Source organism: Athene noctua, chromosome 16, assembly GCF_965140245.1.
Source record: "Athene noctua chromosome 16, bAthNoc1.hap1.1, whole genome shotgun sequence".
Classification (NCBI taxonomy): Eukaryota; Metazoa; Chordata; class Aves; order Strigiformes; family Strigidae; genus Athene; species Athene noctua.
In genome coordinates this window covers 554,349-575,018 of record NC_134052.1, presented here as the reverse complement: position 1 = coordinate 575,018, position 20,670 = coordinate 554,349, and the positions used below count along the sequence as shown (strand labels likewise).

The window sequence follows — 20,670 nt, the reverse complement described above, 5'->3', positions numbered from 1 at the left end:
GAGATGTCCTCTGCTCCAACACCGGCGTGGTGCCCTCATTCCTGCCATGAAACACCTCCCCGTGTTTGTAAAACCACAGTTTGGGGTTCATAGCTGGAAACACAGCCAAACATCCTAAAAATGCTTCAGTGAAAGCAGATTTGGTCCAGGGGTGCCCACCAGCAGCAGTGTGTCCCCCGGAGTGGGGCCTCATCCTGCGGCAGGGCTGTGCTAGGGCGTCCCCGCTCCCATGGCCTCACGGGGCTGCACAGCCCTGGTGGAGTCACTTGCTCTTGGAATTAGAGGCAGTAATTAGGGTGCTCCTCTTCACCCTGTGCTGTGGGAGACTGGAGCTGGGGCTGCTGCTCAAAGGCAGCACAGGCAGCGCAGGCAGCTCATGGCCTCTGTGTTGCCTCCCCCTTTCACCCCACCATCCCCAGACACTCTGCTGGTGCAGGAGGAGGTGGCACTGTGGTGCTGTGGCTCCTGGTCCTGAGCTGCCTGAGCCCTTCCTGCCCTGCTGCCAGCTTGTGCCTGACCCCCAGCGTTTCCAGAGGAGATTTTGCTCCAGCTGAAAGGTCATGGGTAGGGTCAAATAAAAACCTAGCTAGTTCTTCCCCTGCCTGTCTGCCAGCAGGTCTGGGGCTCCCTTTGCTCCCCACCATGGGCAGGCTGGTGCTGCCCATGGCCTTGGCCTTGGCTTCCTGCTGCAGAGCTGGGCTGGGGACATGCAGCTTCCTCAGATCTTCCCCGCAGAGGCAGTTGGGGCATCCCCACCCGCCATGTGCCAAAGGGGATGTCAGCACAGAGCAGCTCCCCGGGAGACCCAGCACCACCCAGCACCCAACAGTTCTCATCCACAGGGTGCTGGGGCAGCCCAGCGCCAGCCACCCCCTGCGTCCCCCCTGGCCCCTGCAGCCATCCCTGCCGAGGGGAGCCCGAGCGCGGCAGCACTCGGCTCCGGCCTCTGCTCTCACGGCGATCAATGGCCGTAAATACTGCTGAGCTTCCGAACGACTAAGCGACTGCTTAGGAAGTGAATTACTGATTAATTACACAAAATTGTGTAGAAATTTATGTTCAGAGTGCTAGTGGGTCTGGTGTGAGGTGAATTCCTAACAACGTGATTCTTCCTGGGAAAGGGAGCTGCTGCCATGCTGGGGCTTGTGCCAGTGCTGGGACACAAATCAGCACAGTTTTGCTGCAACAGTTTTCTGCAGAATAAAGATGGGGCTGTGGGTTGCAAATGGCCACTCCAGGGTGTCCCCATGTCCCTGGTGTCCCCAGCCTCACCAGGAACATGCAGAGGACAGATGTGCATGATGGCTCTGGAACAAATAACTAATCCCATCCTTAGGGCAAACCAGTCTGTAATTATTGTTGGTGTTTCAGAAACAGAAGCACCAGCTCTTGCCATGATGGATGTGAAATTTAAGGCAGAAAATCTCTAGTATTACCAATGGAAAAGGCTGTGGGCAATGTGCACTCACAGTCCAGAAAGCCACCCATGTCCTGGGCTGCACCCAGAGCAGTGTGGGCAGCAGGGAGAGTGGCAGGGGGGAATCTCTCCCTCTGCTCCACTCTTGTGAGACCCCCCTGCAGTGCTGGGTCCAGCTCTGGGGGCACCAACAGCAGAAGGACATGGACCTGCTTGAGTGGGGCCAGAGGAGACCACAAAGGTGCTCAGGGGGCTGGAGCACCCCCTGTGAGGGCAGGCTGAGAGAGTTGGGGGGTTCAGCTGGAGAAGAGAAGGCTCCGGGGAGACCTTACTGCAATAACTTTCAATATTTAAAGGGGGTTTGTAAGAAAGATGGGGACAGACTTTTTAAGAGGGCCTGTAGTGATAGGACAAGGGGTAATGGTTTTAAACCAAAAGAGAGTAGATTTAAACTAGATATAAGGAAGAAACTTTTTACGATGAGGACGGTGAAACACTGGAGCAGGTTGCCCAGAGACCTGGTAGATGCCCCGTCCCTGGAAACATTCAGGGTCAGGCTGGACGGGGCTCTGAGCAACCTGAAGATTGAAGTTGAAGGTGTCCCTGCTCATTGCAGGGGGTTTGGACAAGATGACCTGTAAAGGTGCCTTCCACCCCAAACCATTCTGTCATTCCTTGGCTCTACAAGCACCATTAGTAGGTAGGGCTGGAGCAGGGGCTGTGCAGGGAAGGCTGGGTCCTCCCTGTCCCTCCTGGAGACTGAAGCCAAGGGACAAACTCCAGCCCATCCTGCCCAGGACCTGCAGCCCTGCACTCCTGATGGCTACTTTGAAACCACAGTTGGAAAACTCTGCTCCATGCCTCTGATTTCCCCCTCCCAGTGAGGTGCTGAGCTTTCCCTTGCAGTTTTTTGGTTAAACCTCCCTTGTCACTATCCCACCTCATTCCTTTTGTGCTTCATCCCAGGAAGACGTCCCACGGCAGTGGGGCTGGGCAGGGTCCATCTCCACATGGGTGACCCAGAGGTTGGGGGGAATCTGTACAGCTGGAAGGACATATGTGGGGTGCACGTCTGGGTTGACCCCACTCGGACATGCTCAGCCCCAGCATGGAAACTCTGGGTCTGGGGCAGGACAGGAGCTGGAGAAGTACCAGTCACTTGTCCTAGCCACCACCCTTCTCCTTGCCCAGCTGCTACCACCAGAAAATAAGGAGCTTTCCTTGGCGCGGAGCTATCTGGGGTTTATTAACCACAACCATGGTGAACAGGGACCTAGACACATCCTTTTGGCTGTCCCAGTGTACTGGGTCTGGCTGATCTGGAATTGTTTTTCCCCTACAGCAGCCCCATGGTGCTGTGGTTTGTGCTGGGAGCTGCAGGGTGTTGGCAGCACCCTGGTGTGGTGGCTGCTGCTGAGCAGTGCTCACACAGCACCAAGGCTCTTTCTGACATTTCCCCAGTGGGACGGGGTGGGCAAGATCTCGGGAGGGGACACAGCCAGGACAGCTGACCCAAACCGACCAAAGGGACATTCCAGACCCTGTGACGTCTGCTCAGTATAAAGCTGGGAGAAAGGAGGAAGGGGGTGGGGTCACCCTTGTTCCTCCGAGGCAACCACTCCGCGTACGGGAGCCCTGCTCCTGAGAAGGCCCCACAGCATCTCTCCATGGGAAGTAGAGAATAAATCTGTTTGCTTTTGCTTCCACGCGCGGACCTTTGCTTCATTTTGCTTATATTAAAACTGCTTTTGTTTCACCCACAAGGGTTAGTTTATCTTTCCCCTCTTTGCCCTGTTGAGAAAACAAGGGGAAGGGGGGGGGGGGGGGGGAAGTGATAGAGCGACTTGGTGGATACCTGGCATTTAGCCAGAGTCAAACCATCACACCCAGGCAATTCCACCAGACACAGGCAGCAGGAGCAGGGCTCTGCCCACTGCAAGAGGCAAGTGATAGAGCTCCCATGGAGCTCTGCCCCAAAAGAGGCTCCTGAAGAACATGGGAGCTTCAGAGAGACAGTTTTCAAGCTGTGCATAGAACTGAGGGTAGCTGTGGGGATGGCAGAGGCTGGAGGCTGTGGCAGCAGCAGTGGGGGCTTGCGGTGTTCTTGCACCCATGGGGCTTGGCACTTGCTGGTCACACTGCAGGGCTTTTCCCGGGGGGGGCTGGTGGCTGGCACAGCCAACATCTGCTCCTGCTCGCTTGGGTGCCACGGTGCCAGAACTGCCCAGGCAGGGGTTCAGCAGCTGCCAGGGGCACTGCAATGCCCGCCAGCCCTCCCACTGTCACACTGACCACAGCACTGGCACTGGTGCCATGTTGCGATGGTGAGGGTCTCTGAGGGCCCCGGGGGCTCAGGCTTAGGGAGTGATGAGGCCCTTTGGGCTGGACAGAGCCTCAGGAGAAGGTTAGTCCCGGCTCCTGCCCAAAGCTAGTTCACCTGTGGGGTCAGAGCAGGCTGCACATCTCCCAGGATGAAGCCTGTGACGCTGAGGGCATGTCCCCAAGGGGGACAAATATTCAGACTAGAGGTTTTGGAGTAGCTCTGTCTGGGAGCGTGGCGCTCACCAGGCTTAGCAGAGGCCACATGGGCAGCAGGCCCTGCCTGCCTGCTCTTCCGGGCAGAAAACTGGCTGCTGTGCACCAAGCAGGCAGCCACGCGGGGCTGGGCTGCTGCCCGCTCCCCAGCACACGCCACCACCCCGTCCTGCCTGGCAAGCCCAGAGCTGCACCCACTCCCCCCAGAAGCTCCAATCTAAACCATACTGGGGCAGTGCCCAGTGACCAACTCTGCAGTGCCCCAGCCCCGCTCCTCCGTCCAGCCACCTCCAGGGCCCCAGATGCCCCATCCAAGCTTGGTCCATCCCCTTCCCACAGCTGGCACCGCCGCCAGCTCCTCCTGCAGAACAGTCTCTTTGCCATTTAAACCTTGTGGCCCTGGGCAGGTTTATCACCAGGGTTTACTTTCTCTGGGCGTAGCGCCGCTGCCAGCCGTGTTTCAGTGCTGGTGCATGAGTGAGGGGTCGCGTCAGAGCTGAGGACAGTGTGGGCTGTGCCTGCGGTGGCCAAGTGACACTCATGGCACCCTGTGGTGCTGCCTTCACCACGTCTCGAGCACAGACCCCATTTGGACCAGTAAGCCAGAGGAAGCATCCCTATGACCAGTCCCCAAGTCCTGTTCATCCCTCTGGGTTGTTAAAGGACTGTGAAAAGCCACCTACCCAGAGAGCTGTTTTCCCCACCCTAAATTCCCCACTGCTATAAATCATAGCTGTTTTTTATGAGCAAAATACTCATAAAGTGCATAAAATACTCAAAGTACATCCCCTGCTCCATCCTGCCCGTGCCAGGGAAGGGATCCGGGTGCCAGGCTGAGGCCAGGAGCATCAACCCTGCAACGCTGCCAGCTCTGAGCTCCAGGAGCCGCCTGCGGGCACACAAGCACGTCTCAGGCTCCCCAGACCCAGCGGCCTCTGCCCCCTGCCAACGCCAGGCTCGGCACGACCGGCAGCACCGTGGCCAGATTTGCTCCAGGGCAAGGCTGGCAGCTAGGAGCAGGCAGCAGAGCGGGTGGGACGCTGCCAGCCCCAGGGTGAGTGGTGGCTCTGCCGAAAGCTGCTTCTCAAAGGCAGGTGACATTTTCCCAACTGTTGGCTGGAGGACCCAGCCCCAGACACGTGGGGAGGGGTCGGACAGAGTGGATGGTACAAAATAAAACTGGGGGCACAAGGCCCAGAAGGTGCTCCACCGGGGTGCTGGGGGGCAGCGGGGATATCTCGGCATCCCACGCCAGCTCCTGCCGAGCAGGCGGCTCTTGGGGCAGGAACCCTCTGATGGAAGCAGGGGGACACGAGGCTCTGCACCGCGCTGACGCCGCTGCCCCGCCGTGCTGGTGGCCGCGTGGCTGGTGTTGGCTGGGAAGGGTTTCACAGAGCACTGTGCACGGGGCACCCTGTGCCCACCCAGCGGCCCCCAGGCTCCTGCAAGGTGCCAGGAGTTGCTCTGGGACGACTGGGCCAGAGCCTGGGGTCGTGGGGCACATCCTGAGCGAGGAGGGACCACAGGGAAGAGGAGTCTGGGGAGGGAAGCACCTGTGTGCCACCCCCTGCCCCTGGGAGCCCCCAGCCTTCAGCAGGAACCCTCAGTGGTCCTGGCTCTCTTGCCATCTCTGACACCCTCCCGCCTGATGGCCATCACCACCGTTAAAATAAATTGACAAAATAAACTTAATTTGGACCGTAACTATGTTTGCTTAATCTGAAAGGAAGAGTCCTGCAGTCAATAAGCAGCAAGTCCCCAAGGGCTCTTGCTGCCGAGGAAGAATCGAGCCATTGCTATGCTAACAAGTGTATTAGCTAATGAAAACAGTATTTAAAATAATCACAATATTTCTTTATTTGCATGTAAAGATGACATAATAAAAGATAATTAGCAGCATGTGAAGCAGTTCTACTACTCAATTTTCTCAGTTTAGCTAATTAATTATCTAAGTAAAATGCATCATTATGGCTAATTTTAGAAAATCTAGCAGCTGCAAGGTCATAGTGGGAACGATTTCAATTTGTAATTGGAAGAAACATGAAAGTGAGTCAGATAATCTTTTATTAGATAATAATAATAATGAATCACACGGGCATGTATATTAAGTACTTTAAGAGGCAGAAAATGCACTGAATCATTTAATAATGTCATCAAATGCGCTTCCATCATGGGCTGTTGGGGGACCGTGGGGACACTCATCCCTTGTCCTGTCTGAAAGGACACGTGTCTCGGCGCCAGCTCAGGGACGCCTCTGCCGGGGCCTGAGTGCCACGGGGGGGCTGCTCCGGGCACCCCAGCCCCCACCCCCAGCCCTGCCTGCGCTGCTCCAGGGTCGGGACAGCAGGGCAGCGGGGCAGCCCCGTACCCCCAGCCCCTCTGGGACAGCCCTGCTGCCGGGGCTCTGCCCTGCAGCAGGGACCAGCTTTACCACCCAGAAGCACCATTTCCCCCGCCGCTGGTGAAGGTGGTACTGCGATGCACTGCGCCTCCTCCTGTCCCACCAACACTGGCTCTGGGGACAGTCCGGTGAGCCTTTCTGCCTGCTGCTGGGATGAACTGGCCCATCACCACCGTTCCCAGTAAAACCTTTGTAAGAAAACCTGGCATGAGCCCCAGAGCCGTGGTGCATCATCCCTGCCCATCACACCTCCATCTGGTTTAAAGGCAGAGCTGGGCCCCCATGTGCACAGCAGGTGTTTTTGACACAACACATATAATAAAGCAGAAAATACTACTGCTCTTGCAGGAAGCAGAAAGCAGGTTTAAACCTTGTGTGCACCCCAGTGAGCCTCCACCCAGTTCCCTCAGCCACTGCCATGCCATGGGTGCTGCCCACTGCTTCTGGAGCAGCACTGGGGTTGAGGGTTTTCCGCCAGAGCAGCATGCAGAGCCACGCTGTCACCCCAGCTGCAAGCCAGGGCTGAACCCTCCTGGATGCTCCTGGTTGCCGTGGCGACATGCTGCCCTCCTCCATGATGGGGCCTGTTGTCACGGTGATGACCCAACCCACAGCCAATGTGGCTGGTAGACACCCCACCCAGTGTCACTGGCACAGCCCAGGGACACACCATCAGCATCTGCCTGGCCTGGGGACACCCCATCAGCACCCACAGCCCAGGGACACCCGTGGCACCTGCACTGCCTGGGGGACACGCCATCAACACCCACCACCAAAGCGGGTGCATTGGAGGATGCCTGCAGCCGTGGCTCAGCCAAGCTCCACCTTCAGCCTCTTGACAGACGCATGTTCACTGCCAGCAGCCAAATAATATTTTCTCGGCTTAAAGCAGTAACTAAATTACATTTCACCCTGGAAAACTATTTGTAATGTAATTTGGCTCCATTTGTGGTCAGAATTAGCCATGCTGCGGCAAGAAAAACGGGTGTATTGGGTGTCAGTGTGTGGTGTTTCCCCTGCTTCTGCTTGGCAAGTTTATAGGAATTGAGCTGAGGAAGAGGATGGTGGAGGGCACTGGGGACAAGAAGTCTCTTCTGCATCCTCCTCCACTCGCCCGGGCTGGGCAGGACACGGGGTAGGGGATGGCTGCAGGGTACTGCTGGCTGCTGCACATCCCATGGAGGAGCTCCCTTCAATTAACAGCAAATTGGAAATTAATTATATTTTTTGCCCATGGCAGAGGGTGAGACTGTCCCTGCGCTGCTCTGCACTGCAGCCACTCCTGCCTCCATCCCGGGGTTTGTTACTTCTGTCTTCACAGCAATGACCTGTGTGGTGCCTCCAAAGCGTTGCCCTGGTGCACTACAGCAGTTTCATGACTCTAGTTACTGCCTCAGCACCAAACACTTTTGGGATATGGGAGGAGCTTTAATTAAAAAAATGGCCACCCAAAGAGCTACTTGGTGCTGCTCCCAGCCAGGCTCTCGTCTCCCGAGGAAGCCGGGTGGCGGTGCAGCCACTTGAGTTGCCTGGGCTTGCGTGAAGCTGAACTCTGGTCCCCACCACACACTGACACAGCCGCCCCTGCACATAAAACACCTCCCGTTGCCATGGGCTCTGCTGATGAAAAGGCACTTTGAACCCCAGGACCTTAAGTGAGCTATCCAGCCTCCCTAAGCAGCGCAGCAGCAGCTGATCCCTCCCCTGCACCCTTCCTCTGAAGGGCCCTGGGCTGGCAGGGTGCCCTCTGCCCCCCAACCAGCCCCTATTCCTGCTGGGAGCTCCCCCTAAGCACCCCAAGCCACCCTTTGGGGCTGCCATGCAGGATGGGGCAGAGGCATTGGGGGTGCCACCCCACTCCCGCCAGCAGCGCCGGGGCGGCGTGTGGGCAGAGCTGCGGCAGCTCCCAGCAGGAGGGTTTGGAGGCTGCTGGAACTCCGGGTCAGGCGCCAAAGCCACAAGCAGCCCCACACTTGCTGACACAGCTCAGGGTGGGGAGATGCATCTACCGCCCAGCCCAAGGCTATCAGCAGATTTATCAATAAAACTGGGGAAAAAAAGAGGGGGGCTGGCAGTAGCTTTGGGGGACAAGCGCTCATGCAGGATGAGCCCCAGGTGCAGCACGGGGCAGGAGGGATTTGGGCCATGGAGGGACCTGCCACCTGACCACCAGCACAGCCAAGTGCAAGTTCATTTACTCAGGAACTAAGAGCTTGTCCACTTTGGGCTGGAAACCTGTGTTATGAGAACCAGAGCAAAGGAAAGGATTTTTGAGGAGCAGTCGATGGCTGAGGAGCAGCTCCCTGCACAGCAGCAGCACGGCCTGCACTCCACAAAATGAAAGCTGGGGAAAAGCCGCTGGGAAAGCAACGGGAAGAAGCCTGTAGTGAGTGAGAAGCCCGCAGGAGCAGGTGGGATGCACGGCAAGGACAGCCAGTATTTCCCAGTCCCTGGGAAAGGGCTCGACTGCTCTGCCCAGTGCCTTTTGCTTCCTCTGTAGGGAAGGAGAGAGGACCAGGCCTCCAAAACTAACCCCAGAAATCCCTCTCTGCTACCGGCCCCATGCTTTGGGACTGCGAAGGAAGATATTTAACTACGTATCACTCGTTTCTGATTCTTCACAGATCAGTGTGGGACCTGCCCTAACCTTCCCTGGAAGCAACGTGGGAAGGGGCTTGGACAGGAGGCACCTGCTGAAGCCAGCAGAGGGGGAGGGGGCAGGAAAACCATCACTCACAAGGCCCTGTGCAAGGGTTCTGCAACAGTCAAGTTCAGTGTTTTCCTTCCAGTCCTCAGGTAAGTCGATGTGGACAGCTCACCAAAGGCTGATGTCCCAAAGGCAGCATCTCGTGTTGAGAGCTGCTGTGAAGGTGAAGGGTCCCCCATCAGTGCAGGTAACTGCCAGGTTACCACCACCTGCTGCCTCCAAAGCAAAGCACCGAGACACACAGAGGGTCCTGCCAGACCAAACCCCACAGCCCCAACCCAGGGAACCCACAGTGAGAGCTGGCACCTTCGGCTCACTGCTCTGACACCCCCCCTCTACTGCTGCTTCCCTGGAGCTTTCCGAGCTCCCCAGGGCTGGCGGGGTTGGTGCATCACCTGCACCGGCCCCAGGACGCTCCTGCACTGCTGCCCAGCTCTTCTAATCCACACAGTTGAGAAGTCAAACTCTTTATCCTCGGTCTGCACAGAAGTAAGAGTGTCTCCCCACCGGCGGGGCTCTGGCCGGATGGAGCCGCCTCCCGTCACGGGGCCCAGCAGAGCCGGCGCAGCGGGTCCTGCACAGCGGAGAGGGAACAGCAGAACCGTGGCACTGCAGGAGCATCAGGTCTCCCTGTAAAAGCTGCTTCCATATTTTCATTCCCTACGCCGTTGAGATGCAACGTGATTTCCTTAAATATAAGCTGGTGCACTGTTACCATAGCTGCTGTGTAGCAGGAGGTGCACAATTTTACTACCGCTATTTCCCTGGGAAACCGCTATTGGCTGATAATTTCAGCCAAAGGCATTGGAAAAATATTAGAAATTAACAACTGCAAAGTTACTAGATAAGAATCTTTAAAATTTATTGGACTAATTGTGTTACATTCAATATTTGATGTGTTTCATCTGGACAAAGAATTGGCATAAATACAAACAAGCCTTTGTGTGCCTTCCCTAAACAAGTAAGAGGTAAAGTACTAGAGACAAGGGAACATAGTTCACATCTTCGTATTTACATTTTGCCTTTACTTTACAACTTAGCGCCAGGAATATTTACAGTAAAATACAATAAGAACAAAAAGATCATGTCTTGGCAACATACAGGAATTCATACAAATTGTGTATGAGTTGAAGCATGTGGTATCTGGCATTCTGATCTCTAATTGCTCTTGCTAAAATTCATGTGGAAAAAGGTCTGTGTTTGCCTTCAAAGACATGGCTCCATTACACAACCATCAAATCACACCGAATTGTTAGATTGAAATTTAGTTCTCTCGCCTCTCAGGGCACACAGAACCTTGCAGGAAAGGAACGCAGTCCCCTCCGGAGAGCCCTGCACATGGTGCCAGCCCAGCAGCGCGGGGCTGCTCTGCCCTGTGGCCTCACCACACGTCGCTATCCACAGAGACATCTTAAGTTCCACAGGCACCATCCTCCCCACCTCCTGTTTGCTCTAAGGTTGTAATGCCTTTTTAAAAGTACCTTTAAGAAAAATGCTTTTTGTTAAAAGAGAGGCTTTATTAAGGTACTAAAATTTCTGTAATTTCAACACTGTGTTTAACAAGGTGACAATGGTCCCCCCTCTTTCTGCACCATTAAAGGGATGTCATCATTTAGAGCAGAATTATGAACCCAAACAGAGAGGTCTTATGGAGAAAGTCTCAGTTTAGTTATTATGCAACATTCGCAGCTGAGCTTTTGCAGCAGTGTGTTACCTGTTGAGCCCAGAGTAACGCCAGGCTGCGCACAGACAGTCAGCACTCGCAACCCCGATGGACAGGAACGTAAACCCAAGGCACGCGAGCTGTCAAGCTGAAAACTCAATACAGCCGTTTGTGATGAAAAAAGGTCTGGATTCTTGACTAGCATTCTCACAATCGCAACTGAAATAAATCTTGTTTGCTCTAACCCTTTTGGGGGAAAAAAGCTGAAGGCTGTATCCTTCGGTACATCAGAGCCATCAGAGCTTGGCCACTGACTTGGACAAGAATTTAATTCCCATATTGGTGTTTTACATTTTATTATGAAGTTTGAGACCTCTCCGTGCTCAGGGGAAGAAGGGACACTCCTTGAAGACACCTTCCACTGGCACAGGTCTGCCAGGGGCACTTGCTGCTGCAACCAGCATCCAAACCAAGTGGGATGGCAACACATTTCCGTAATCACAACATTTTTATACTAAACCGAGACTTTCTTGAAGGTTCACCTTTCCAGATAGCAAAATCCGAGCCTTAGGGCCAGGTCACACCACTGGTGTGCAACACGTTAACCAGTCAGTTTTACAAACCAAACTAAGCACGTTATAAACACCCACACCCCCAGCAGTGGGAGCAGCAGCAACAACGTCTGCAAAAGTTACCTTCTTTCAAGACTTCTGGGAAGTTGCATTGTATTCACAGCTGCTACTGCTCAGTTGGGTGCCATACCCATGTTTTAGATGAACATGGACATACACCCAGGACTATTCTTCAGCCAGGCACAGGCATTTTTAGAAAGTAAATTTTCAGGCAGTCCATTTGGCTATCTTGGACTTTGCAGAAAAGATCCAGGGTTTCCCCAAATGCATCTTTATGTTACTGACTGCACCCGAGTGCTCACTGAAGGCAGTATCTTTTGCTGCTCATGACTATCTGAACCAACGACTTCGCATATAACATACGCTCAGCTACAGTATGTGGGTTTTGCTGTTACGTTACTGAAGATGTGCAGACATTTGATTGCTCAGTATGTTTGTTACACATGCATTGGTCATGCCTTTTAAATCAGTGGACTAAAGTGTGTTTGGCCATTAATTAGATCCAATAGGTACATACAAAATGTGGGTAAATTTAGTGTCCATGCATTAAATTGATGCTGGCAAGAGTTTGGCCGAGGAATGAAGCTGTCCAGGTTTCCCAACATACCCAAACGCTGCCTTACAGCTCCTCCTGCCATCTGCAACCTGGGTGCCACACAGCGTGGGCCAGCCGTCATGCTTACTTCTACTGGAGTTGTCTTTACGTGGTTTCATTTTTCCACTTGTGATTCATCTGGATCAAAATCCAGAGCTCCTGGGTTGAGAGGCTAGTGTGCTTGTCCCCTGCAACTGGCACGTCACCCAAAACCCCTTTGGTTAACATCCTGAAAGTCTTTTCACACATATTTTGAGGGGCCTGTAGTTCCATTAATTCTTTGTGAAAAACCACAAGACAAGACAGGAGCAGGGTATGTCCTTGGCAAGTAAGTTGTAACAAAACAATTAAGACTGTTTCAGGCCAGAACTGTTGCAAGAAGTAACTCAAATATCAAAATTAAATGACTAATAGGTATTACTGCAAGGCATATTAAAAAACTAATAAAACCACTTCTGGAATAACATGAGGAGGTCCCCAAATTCCTGCACACACTCATAACTCTTACATTACCTGCTTACTGGTAGGAAAAGGACACGTGCTGCTGCCAGTGATCACAAACTGCATCTACCCGGGAGCGCCAGTGATGATTCATTACTGCAACACAAGTTAAGATTGTGCTGGGAGCCTGAGAGCACTCCCAAGGCTGCCAGCGCCCACTGCAGCTTTTATATTCCCAATATTAAATTTGTAGTTGTAAACATCTTTTCCCAGCACATCCTTCAAGTCCTGAACACATGAAATCCAGTCTGAAAATGAAAACTTCTGACCTAGGTGAAAGGGAACCACCACTGCTGAGCATGAGAAAGCACAGTGGATTCAAAACAATTTTAAGTTATAATTCCAAAGGGGCTTTCATGAAATGGCAAGTTAATGGGAAGAAAGAAGAATTTTTGAATTTTCTTTCTGAGTCGTTTTAGTCTGTTTAACAGGAGCTTCTGAAAAGTGTTGTAGAAGCTGTGAAAACTGCCTATGCTATAAATAACAGGCAGGAGGCAGCCCCAGAATCTCAGATTTCAATCCAATGGAAGGAAAGCAAGTGATGTTTACGCTTTTTATGGAAATGGTGAGTAGGTGATACAGATACTTCAAAATAAATTAAGTAGCTGCATAAAAAAAAATATATATTTAAAAAAAAAAAATCAAGCTACTAAAATTAAACGTGACATTTTGCAACAGACCTGAAAGTCATAACCTTGTTTTTATATAACCAAGAGCTCTTATCTAGTAACAGATTATGTTGGAAAGTCAAGTAATTTCAGGTGTTGTTTGTTGTCAGCATGACAAATCTCATGTGTAGGTGGACTCACTCCCAAACACAGAGGGAACTGTAAAATGCAGCATCTTGGCTATGAATTACATGACCTGATGTTTCCTAGCCATCTTCCTCCTCTTGCTTTTGGTACACAAATTGGTTACAAGCAGTGAAGGATCTTCTGTTGAGCTCTGAAGGGGGGCTGGAAATGTCTTTCTTGCAGGGGTAGTTAATGCTCTGGAACAGGCTCTCTCCTCAAAGAAGAGATCCTGCTCCCTTTCTCATTTAACACGTGGGTGTAGCGAGATGTCTGAAGGCAGGTTTGTTTGTATTTTGTTTTCCATCCTTATATGCAGAGATGGCTTCATTTTGATTGTTTTCCCTCTCACAGAATGAGACACTTACAGTTCCTAATTAGCCTGGAATAGATGATTGCGTGAAGAGATTATGTTGCTAGCATCCAGGAAGACTGGAATTAAGTCATCTTTTGAGGGTAGGTAAATTAAGTCAATATCCCAAACTGCAATGTTTTGGATTCATCTCTCATTCCTCCCACATGGTATCTGCTGACTTGTGCTAGAATATGATTTCCTGAATTCTGGAGTGCTGACGAAAATTGTTGTTATTATTTAACTGTTTTCATTACTGTAGCCACCAAGCTCTGATCTAATTGTCCTGGAAGGATAATGACCTAAGGGTTGCAGTTCTTGAGCCCAACCTCCTGGAAAAGTGAGGTATAAAATTCTGGCTCCAGCTGCCTGTTCCGGTATTTATTGACAATGTCTGCTATTTTCTGTTTTCGGCGGACATGTGGGGGGTTGTACGAATCATTTTCCAGCCTCTTTCTCCGACAGATATTTATTACCGTTTGCCTCACTAAAAAACCTGAAAAAGAAACAGTATTTGAATCAAATTTAAACAAATTCAAGGCTATGTCCCTTTGCTGGCTTTACAATTAAAGACAATTTTGGGTTCTGTCCCATCTAGAAACCCATCTAGTCAATGAGTAGTTGATAACAGACAGTAGTTGATGACAGATAACCATGGTCCCCAGGCTTGTAATGACATTTTACTGTGAAAATTGAATAAGAAAGGGATTAAATAAGTGGTACCCTAAGATGGCTGGAGGAGGATGAAGGTTTCTCTATTTTGCCAGAGCCAAGCAACTGCCCACAACAGCACCCTCAGGACCAAGAGGGGAAAGAATCCAGGCAGCTAATATGAGAATTGCAGTGCTCCAGCCCCTGGCCATGCTGCACCAGGATATGCAGAGCTTGGCAGGCCCCCAGTAACATCAAGGGAGCTTTCAGAATGAGAACAGTATCATCAGTACTTTTTTTCCCAAGCAGGAATTGCAGAGCTTTCCCCTTGGAACAGGGGATGATGAAAGACTTGATAGCTAGTGCTGGAAACAGCTTTCTCTTCCTCTTGCTGCTCTGCCATTGTTACCTCTCTGTAACTCATACTGCTGCTTATGGGAGGGAGAAGAGGTTTGGGAACAAGCAGTAATATTTCGTCAAAGCTGGCAGTGGACTTTATCCTATTTTATTCTGAAATGAAGTTCACATGTGTCTAATAACATGTCTGTTAACCCCTTTGCTGATTCACAAGCACTCTCTTACAGGCAGAAACAGCGTCCTCCTTATTTAAAGGACTTGATTCCTAACTGCACAAAACCCACATCTGTTGATCTTAGAGACAAGACAAATTTCATTATATTAATAGTCATGATGCAGCTGAAAAATCAGCCCAACTCTTGGAAAACACGCCTGATTCCTTTTCAGTACAAGCCACTGTCATCAGGTGAATTCACAAATGTTATTTAAAGGCCCAGTCTGGCTTCGATTTCCCAACCAGTGAATTAAGCAAGCAAAAACCAGAACCTGAAAGTCACCCCCAACAGACACCTACAATATTAGTTTTATGGTTATGCACAAGTACCCTACTGTTTATTCCTTTTTCTCTGTCTTGTGGAATGCTCTCACCGGAGTGAGATTCCCAGTTACTGAAGCTATAGCTGCTCAGATACCAAGACCAACCCATGAATCCATTCAGGAACACAGCACAAGGCAGATGGCACACACAGACCCATTAACATGTCTGCATAGCAGGTTAGGTATTTTTATTGAACACATTAGAAAAATTCTTAAATGCTGTGGCTTTTAATCGCCATCCAGCTTCTAAAACAGAAGGAACAAACCCAGCATGCCAGCATCATCCAGAAATTCAGCAGTACCTTCTGGCAGTCAGCTAGCACCAGCACCTTGGATCTTGATGCTAAATGTTAGGGCCACATTTCTGATCTCTCTTCTCTAAAGAACAGGCATTTACCTTTTCCCTCCACCATTACAACCCTTCACTCCTCTCCTACCACAGGTGCAGTGGAGCCCTGCTTTGCTGTCAGCTAAGTGCTGACCACCTGCTCCCTCTGCTGTTCCCACTACCACTGTTGCTGCAAAAAGCATGCTTTTATTTTGCTCTGCCATGCCCAATACTTTTTCCAATGAAAGATTCCAGACAATGTATTTTGCAGATATATTATTATTATTAAAACAAAAATATCAAAACACAAGTGCTCCTAAAAGTCTTTAGCTTACCAAGAGCTCTCCTACTGACTATCATTCCATCCACCAGTGGGATAACCATATTGAATTTCCCAGTTGCTCCTTGTAGTTTTATCCTGAATAAGCCAGTGTTTAAAGGATGGATGAAGATCACAGGAACTTCCTTCTCAGGAACAGTAGATCTTAAGGAAAAAACCACAACTGTTAAAATAGTTTTATAGCACTGTTTCAATTAATCTATACATAACAAATGACCACTTTAAGTGTTAAAAGAATGTTAAAAAACTCTTGTGACTAAACCAGTGGGACTCCTGTGCATCCTCTAGACTTTAGAAGGGTTATATCAGCTGTGCTGTTTCTGTGATCTTCTTTCACCACAGATTGAGAGTCCTGCAGACAGGGCTTTAAGCCTCACAACATGCATGCAGCATTAATCACCTCACAAGGGAGTAAATCAGGAGGGAGGCCAATCATAGACTTAAGATAAAAGCTACACGCTTTCTGCTCCTTAATCTATGTTTAAACTGCAGTGGTGATATGAAAAGCTCTTTCATTTCTTCAACAAAAAAAATCCACTGAAAAAAACTCATCTGTCTTTTTAACATGACTGCCTAGAGTTTCCAGGGTTGTCTGTGAAAGCTGAAGAATGCAAATAGTCTCAGTTGTGACTTGTAAAGTGCAGCCTAAACTGTTGTCCACAAGAATCAAGAAAAATAATGAAAATAAAAGCAGTCTTACCTTAAGGAAGTGCTACTATTGGCTGTAGTTTCCACGCCAGTGCTAGTCTCAGACACCAGATCAGGGAGGGGGAAGTTTTCTGTAAGAGGAGGATGAACCAAATAAAAGTTTATCTAACTCAGTTTTTGGGGTTTTGTTTTTGTACAAAGAAAGATTATTTATCATCAGTCAAAACCACACAATCCTCAATCATTTATACTATGGATGTTCTTGATAGTAATACAAAGCCTTTGTTTTTAAGCTTCATGGAGCATACAGACACAGCTCAGCCATCCTGTGCTCAACAGATTAGGTAACACATGCTCCAGACCCTCAATTCTCTCAATCCCAAAGGTCAAAATCTCTACAGGAACAGCGAAAGCAGGAAGGAGGTGAAGTATTTCAACCATAAAAAGAGCTTTCAAATTATTATCCAACAATATCTTCACCTATACACAAGTAATCAGCCTCAAAAACAGTGCTGGAGGTTTCAAACAACAACCACCACTCACATCTGGGTTCCCTTCAGCCCTGCTCCAACAAACACAGCATCAATTGTTCCTCAAATCCAAGCTCTGTAGATCCTCGACATAGCCTACAACTCTGCTGCCATGCACTTGGTAACGAGTGAGTGGATAACAGAGGTGCAGAAGGAGTTACTGAGAACTCTGATCCCTGGAAGGGGATGTGGCACTTCCTGTTACCTTGTTTAGGGAGGCACCGAGAGAGATGTTGAGTCATTCACAGAAGTACAGTTCAGACAGGATGGTGCCACTGCCCCTTCCACCAGGAAGAGTATAAAGCCTGCAAACACCTTCTGCCATCAGAGCTGGGGTGCTAAGAGTACACAAAAACTGCAGCTAGCAGGAGAGCGCGGAGGGCTGTGGGAGTACTCTGAGATAGAGCCAGGGGGAGGGCAGGCAGTTGGCACAGGGGCATGAGCCTAGACTACAAAGTGCCGGCAAAGATACAGCAGAAGCATAAGACAAAAGCCAAGAACATAAGGAGCACAAGGCAAAGCCTCTGGGCTAAGAGCCACTGTCAAGAGCCCTGCCCCCACCAATCCAACTGCCATGCTTACTGAGCCTCACAAACTCATTTTTTCAGCTTCTGGTCCAGAGTTCTGGGAGATTCCTACAGCTGCTGAAAGAAGCAGCCAAGCAGAAACAAGTACGTGTAGCACAGTTCTGCCTCTGCAGCGAGCTGGCTCTAGCTGCCACCCAAGAAAGAAGTGAGTCAGGGGCACCAGTTTCAGAACTGAAGCAGCTGAGGAACACCCTCTGGGCCACTGTCTGGATAAGGAAATGATGCTGTAGAACCTGATGTCTGCCTCCCGATCCCAGATAAGTTCTGAGAGATGTGCTGTGGACAAAACTGTTGTCTTGAGAATTTACACCTACACTTTACAGGAAACTTCCTCTTGATTGCTCCCATTCTCTTGGTTGCTTTCCTCTGGGAGGACCTAGGGCTTAATTAAGGCCCACCCTTACTGCCAGACTGGGAACCAGGATTAGAAATCAAAGCTAACATATAGTATTGGTTACCGGCCAGTGTTACAGACTCTGCCGGGCTGGGCCAGTACAGAGAGGCTCTTGCACAGCACTACACTCAGGCCATGACTTAGAACCACCACACGAGAAGCTCTTGGGAACAAGGACTCCTCAAGTCTAGCAGCCAGCTGCTCACCATTGTTCATGCCATGGCTGTAATAGGATGGGCAAAGCTGGGTCTCTCCCAGGTCAGCCAGTGCCCAGAGTCAGAGAGGAAATACCAAACTAAGAAACATTAAGTTTTATGAGGAGCATGATCCTCTTGAACCGAGGTGCAGAAATCTGGGCTGCATAGCATGAAACAGGCACCCCAAGCAGAGAATAAATGATCCCTCCTACAAGACAGAACACAACAGAACGTTTGAAAGGTACCATCAAACTGTGAAGGATGATGATCCCTTCAGCACAGAAGCAGCAGGTGTCATAATTTTTTTTAAAGGAAGAACAACAGATCCACTCTGAGGAGACAGCAGCTGAGGGTAACTCAGAAACAGGGGTGCACACTTGTCTTGTGTGTTAAGCTTAAGAAGGTGGTACATGATGGCATTTCACATGTACTGTCAGAGATAAAATAATCTCCAGACCTACATGACACTGATTTATGTACACCACTCAAATATCTAAGAACTGTTTTAGAATCTTAAGTGTCAGTTACAGATGTTAATATGGATTTAGCATTTTATAGAGGAACGGAACAGAGTTTTTCCTCTAGTTCCTGCCCTGTTGTTACTTTAGCAAACGATAAAGTCTTCTACGCACCTATATCATCATAACGTTCCACCCAGACCACGTACACTTTGGTTTCAGGTCCCATTGGTGGAATAGTCCGGCCCTGAGGCACCCTCTTGGATCTGGAAGTAGGACTGAGCTGTTTTGAACAAAAGGGAAGAGCAGCATTTGCAAACATCATGAGTCCAGTAATGCATCCAACAAGCATTTCCACAGTTGCTCCTTAGACAGGTACAACCTCTGCCAACTACTGACACGGGGCAGTTGCAGCAGAAATACCCACTGAGAAACAGTAATCTAGGTCTCCACAATATTTATATTCAATATAAATTAATACATTCAATCTTAAAATACTGTTTCAAGTTCTTCTTAATGTTCTCAAAGATCTTAAATCAGTAACAAAATATACCTTTGGAAGTTAATGTTATACAAGAAGTAAGCAGTTGTAAAGCCTTTGCTAACTGTTACAGCAGTTCATGGTTTTCTGCTTTGCTACCATACAAAAGCAGCTTCACATCTGATACATTTCAGACACAACTGACATATTTTAAACTGGGTAGATATGAAAAGTGTTCATGTGTATCCGTCCTAAATTTCCAAGCATTGATTTGAATCTGAATTACTTTGTAAATACTGCATATAGTCTTTCTTGCAGGCATTTCAAGATTTCAGTATGCATTAGTACTTAGCATGTTTAAGTTTATATTTAATAAATGTACTCTTGCAATGTCTTATTTGCAGGTGCAAATTCTGGCAGGACCAAAGCAGATGTTGAAGACTAATGGCTAGGAACAAGTACCTCCAAATGCTAGAAAACCAAATCATATATTATCAAAAAATGATGTAGCATTGCCAGTGTGCTTCTTGCAAAAGAAAAAAAAAACAAACCATTTTTCAATGCAAGTTTTGCCTTACCCGCTGGGAGGGATTAAGATTGTCTGTATGACTGGGGAAGAGTTCAAGTGTCAGAGATGGCTGCTTCAATATTCCTGGCAGCAGATCCATGTTGGAGTCGCTCTCTTGGTCAGAGACGTTGCTTTCCAGTGAATCAGCTGTAAGCCAGAAGAAGAAAGGTGGGTTTTGTCTTTTCTGCCAAAAAAATTAAGCTGTCATCATATGTAACATTTTGAAATTAAAAAAGGTTTTAAGGTTTTTGAAACTAAACATATACAGATTTATGGTCAAGTCAATATAGCACTCAGAGCAGGAGAAGATTCAGCAGTGGACAACTGCCAGTTATTCCAGAAAGAGACTGCAGTTAAAGCACTCCCTATCGATTTAACAGCGTCCTGTCCATTTCCTATGGAATACAGCTGCCTCTACTTCCTATAGCTATCAGCCCTTTTATTCCAGGGAACATTTGCACACTGGTTTTTAGTGTGAAAAAGATGTCGTGAAAGCTGTTGCTCACCTACGTAGCAATTGTGCATGTGCCATCAAGATGGGAGAGGAAAAACAAAAGCATCACCAGTTGATGGTGAACCATATGCCCAGCTTATGGCACCCACGGCAACAGCAACACTGCTGTGCAAGCCTGAACATATATTGAGCCTTAGACTGAGAAAAAGGGGCACAGAGCATCTACCATCTTACAAAGGAGTCTGATGCTTAGGATGCTGTAACAGTCAGCAGCTTTCTGACAAGGATCTTGCTAGACACACACTACTAGTTTGCTTGTTTAGGTTCTGCTTCTGAAAAATCTCTCAAAAAGATGTTGTTTTAGTTTTTGTAAACAGCATGTACAAAATGATCTTACTTAGGGACTCCACTGGTGATGGGACAACAAAAGCTATTTCTGTCAGGGCATCCGCATAATACAGCACCTTCTTCTGCCCATTGAAGATACTTGCCCCAACATCTTCTGAAATAATTAGATCATCTGAAACGGACATAAAAGGGAAGTTT

General features: G+C 49.3%; 1 protein-coding gene across 4 annotated transcripts in view; it reads right to left on the bottom strand.

Moving 5' to 3' along the window:
* Positions 1 to 9,901: 9,901 nt before the first annotated feature.
* The window catches only part of RALGAPB (Ral GTPase activating protein non-catalytic subunit beta), a 66,573-nt gene continuing 55,804 nt past the window's right edge, over positions 9,902 to 20,670 (bottom strand). For all 4 annotated transcript variants that reach the window (XM_074920086.1, XM_074920087.1, XM_074920088.1 and 1 more), the window contains 6 exons: positions 20,522 to 20,644; positions 19,681 to 19,817; positions 18,796 to 18,904; positions 16,508 to 16,586; positions 15,803 to 15,951; positions 9,902 to 14,090 (listed from right to left, as the gene is read on the bottom strand). In XM_074920086.1, the coding sequence (XP_074776187.1) occupies positions 13,897 to 14,090; positions 15,803 to 15,951; positions 16,508 to 16,586; positions 18,796 to 18,904; positions 19,681 to 19,817; positions 20,522 to 20,644 (791 nt within the window). In that variant the 3' untranslated portion in view covers positions 9,902 to 13,896. The remainder of the gene's footprint in view (positions 14,091 to 15,802; positions 15,952 to 16,507; positions 16,587 to 18,795; positions 18,905 to 19,680; positions 19,818 to 20,521; positions 20,645 to 20,670) is intronic.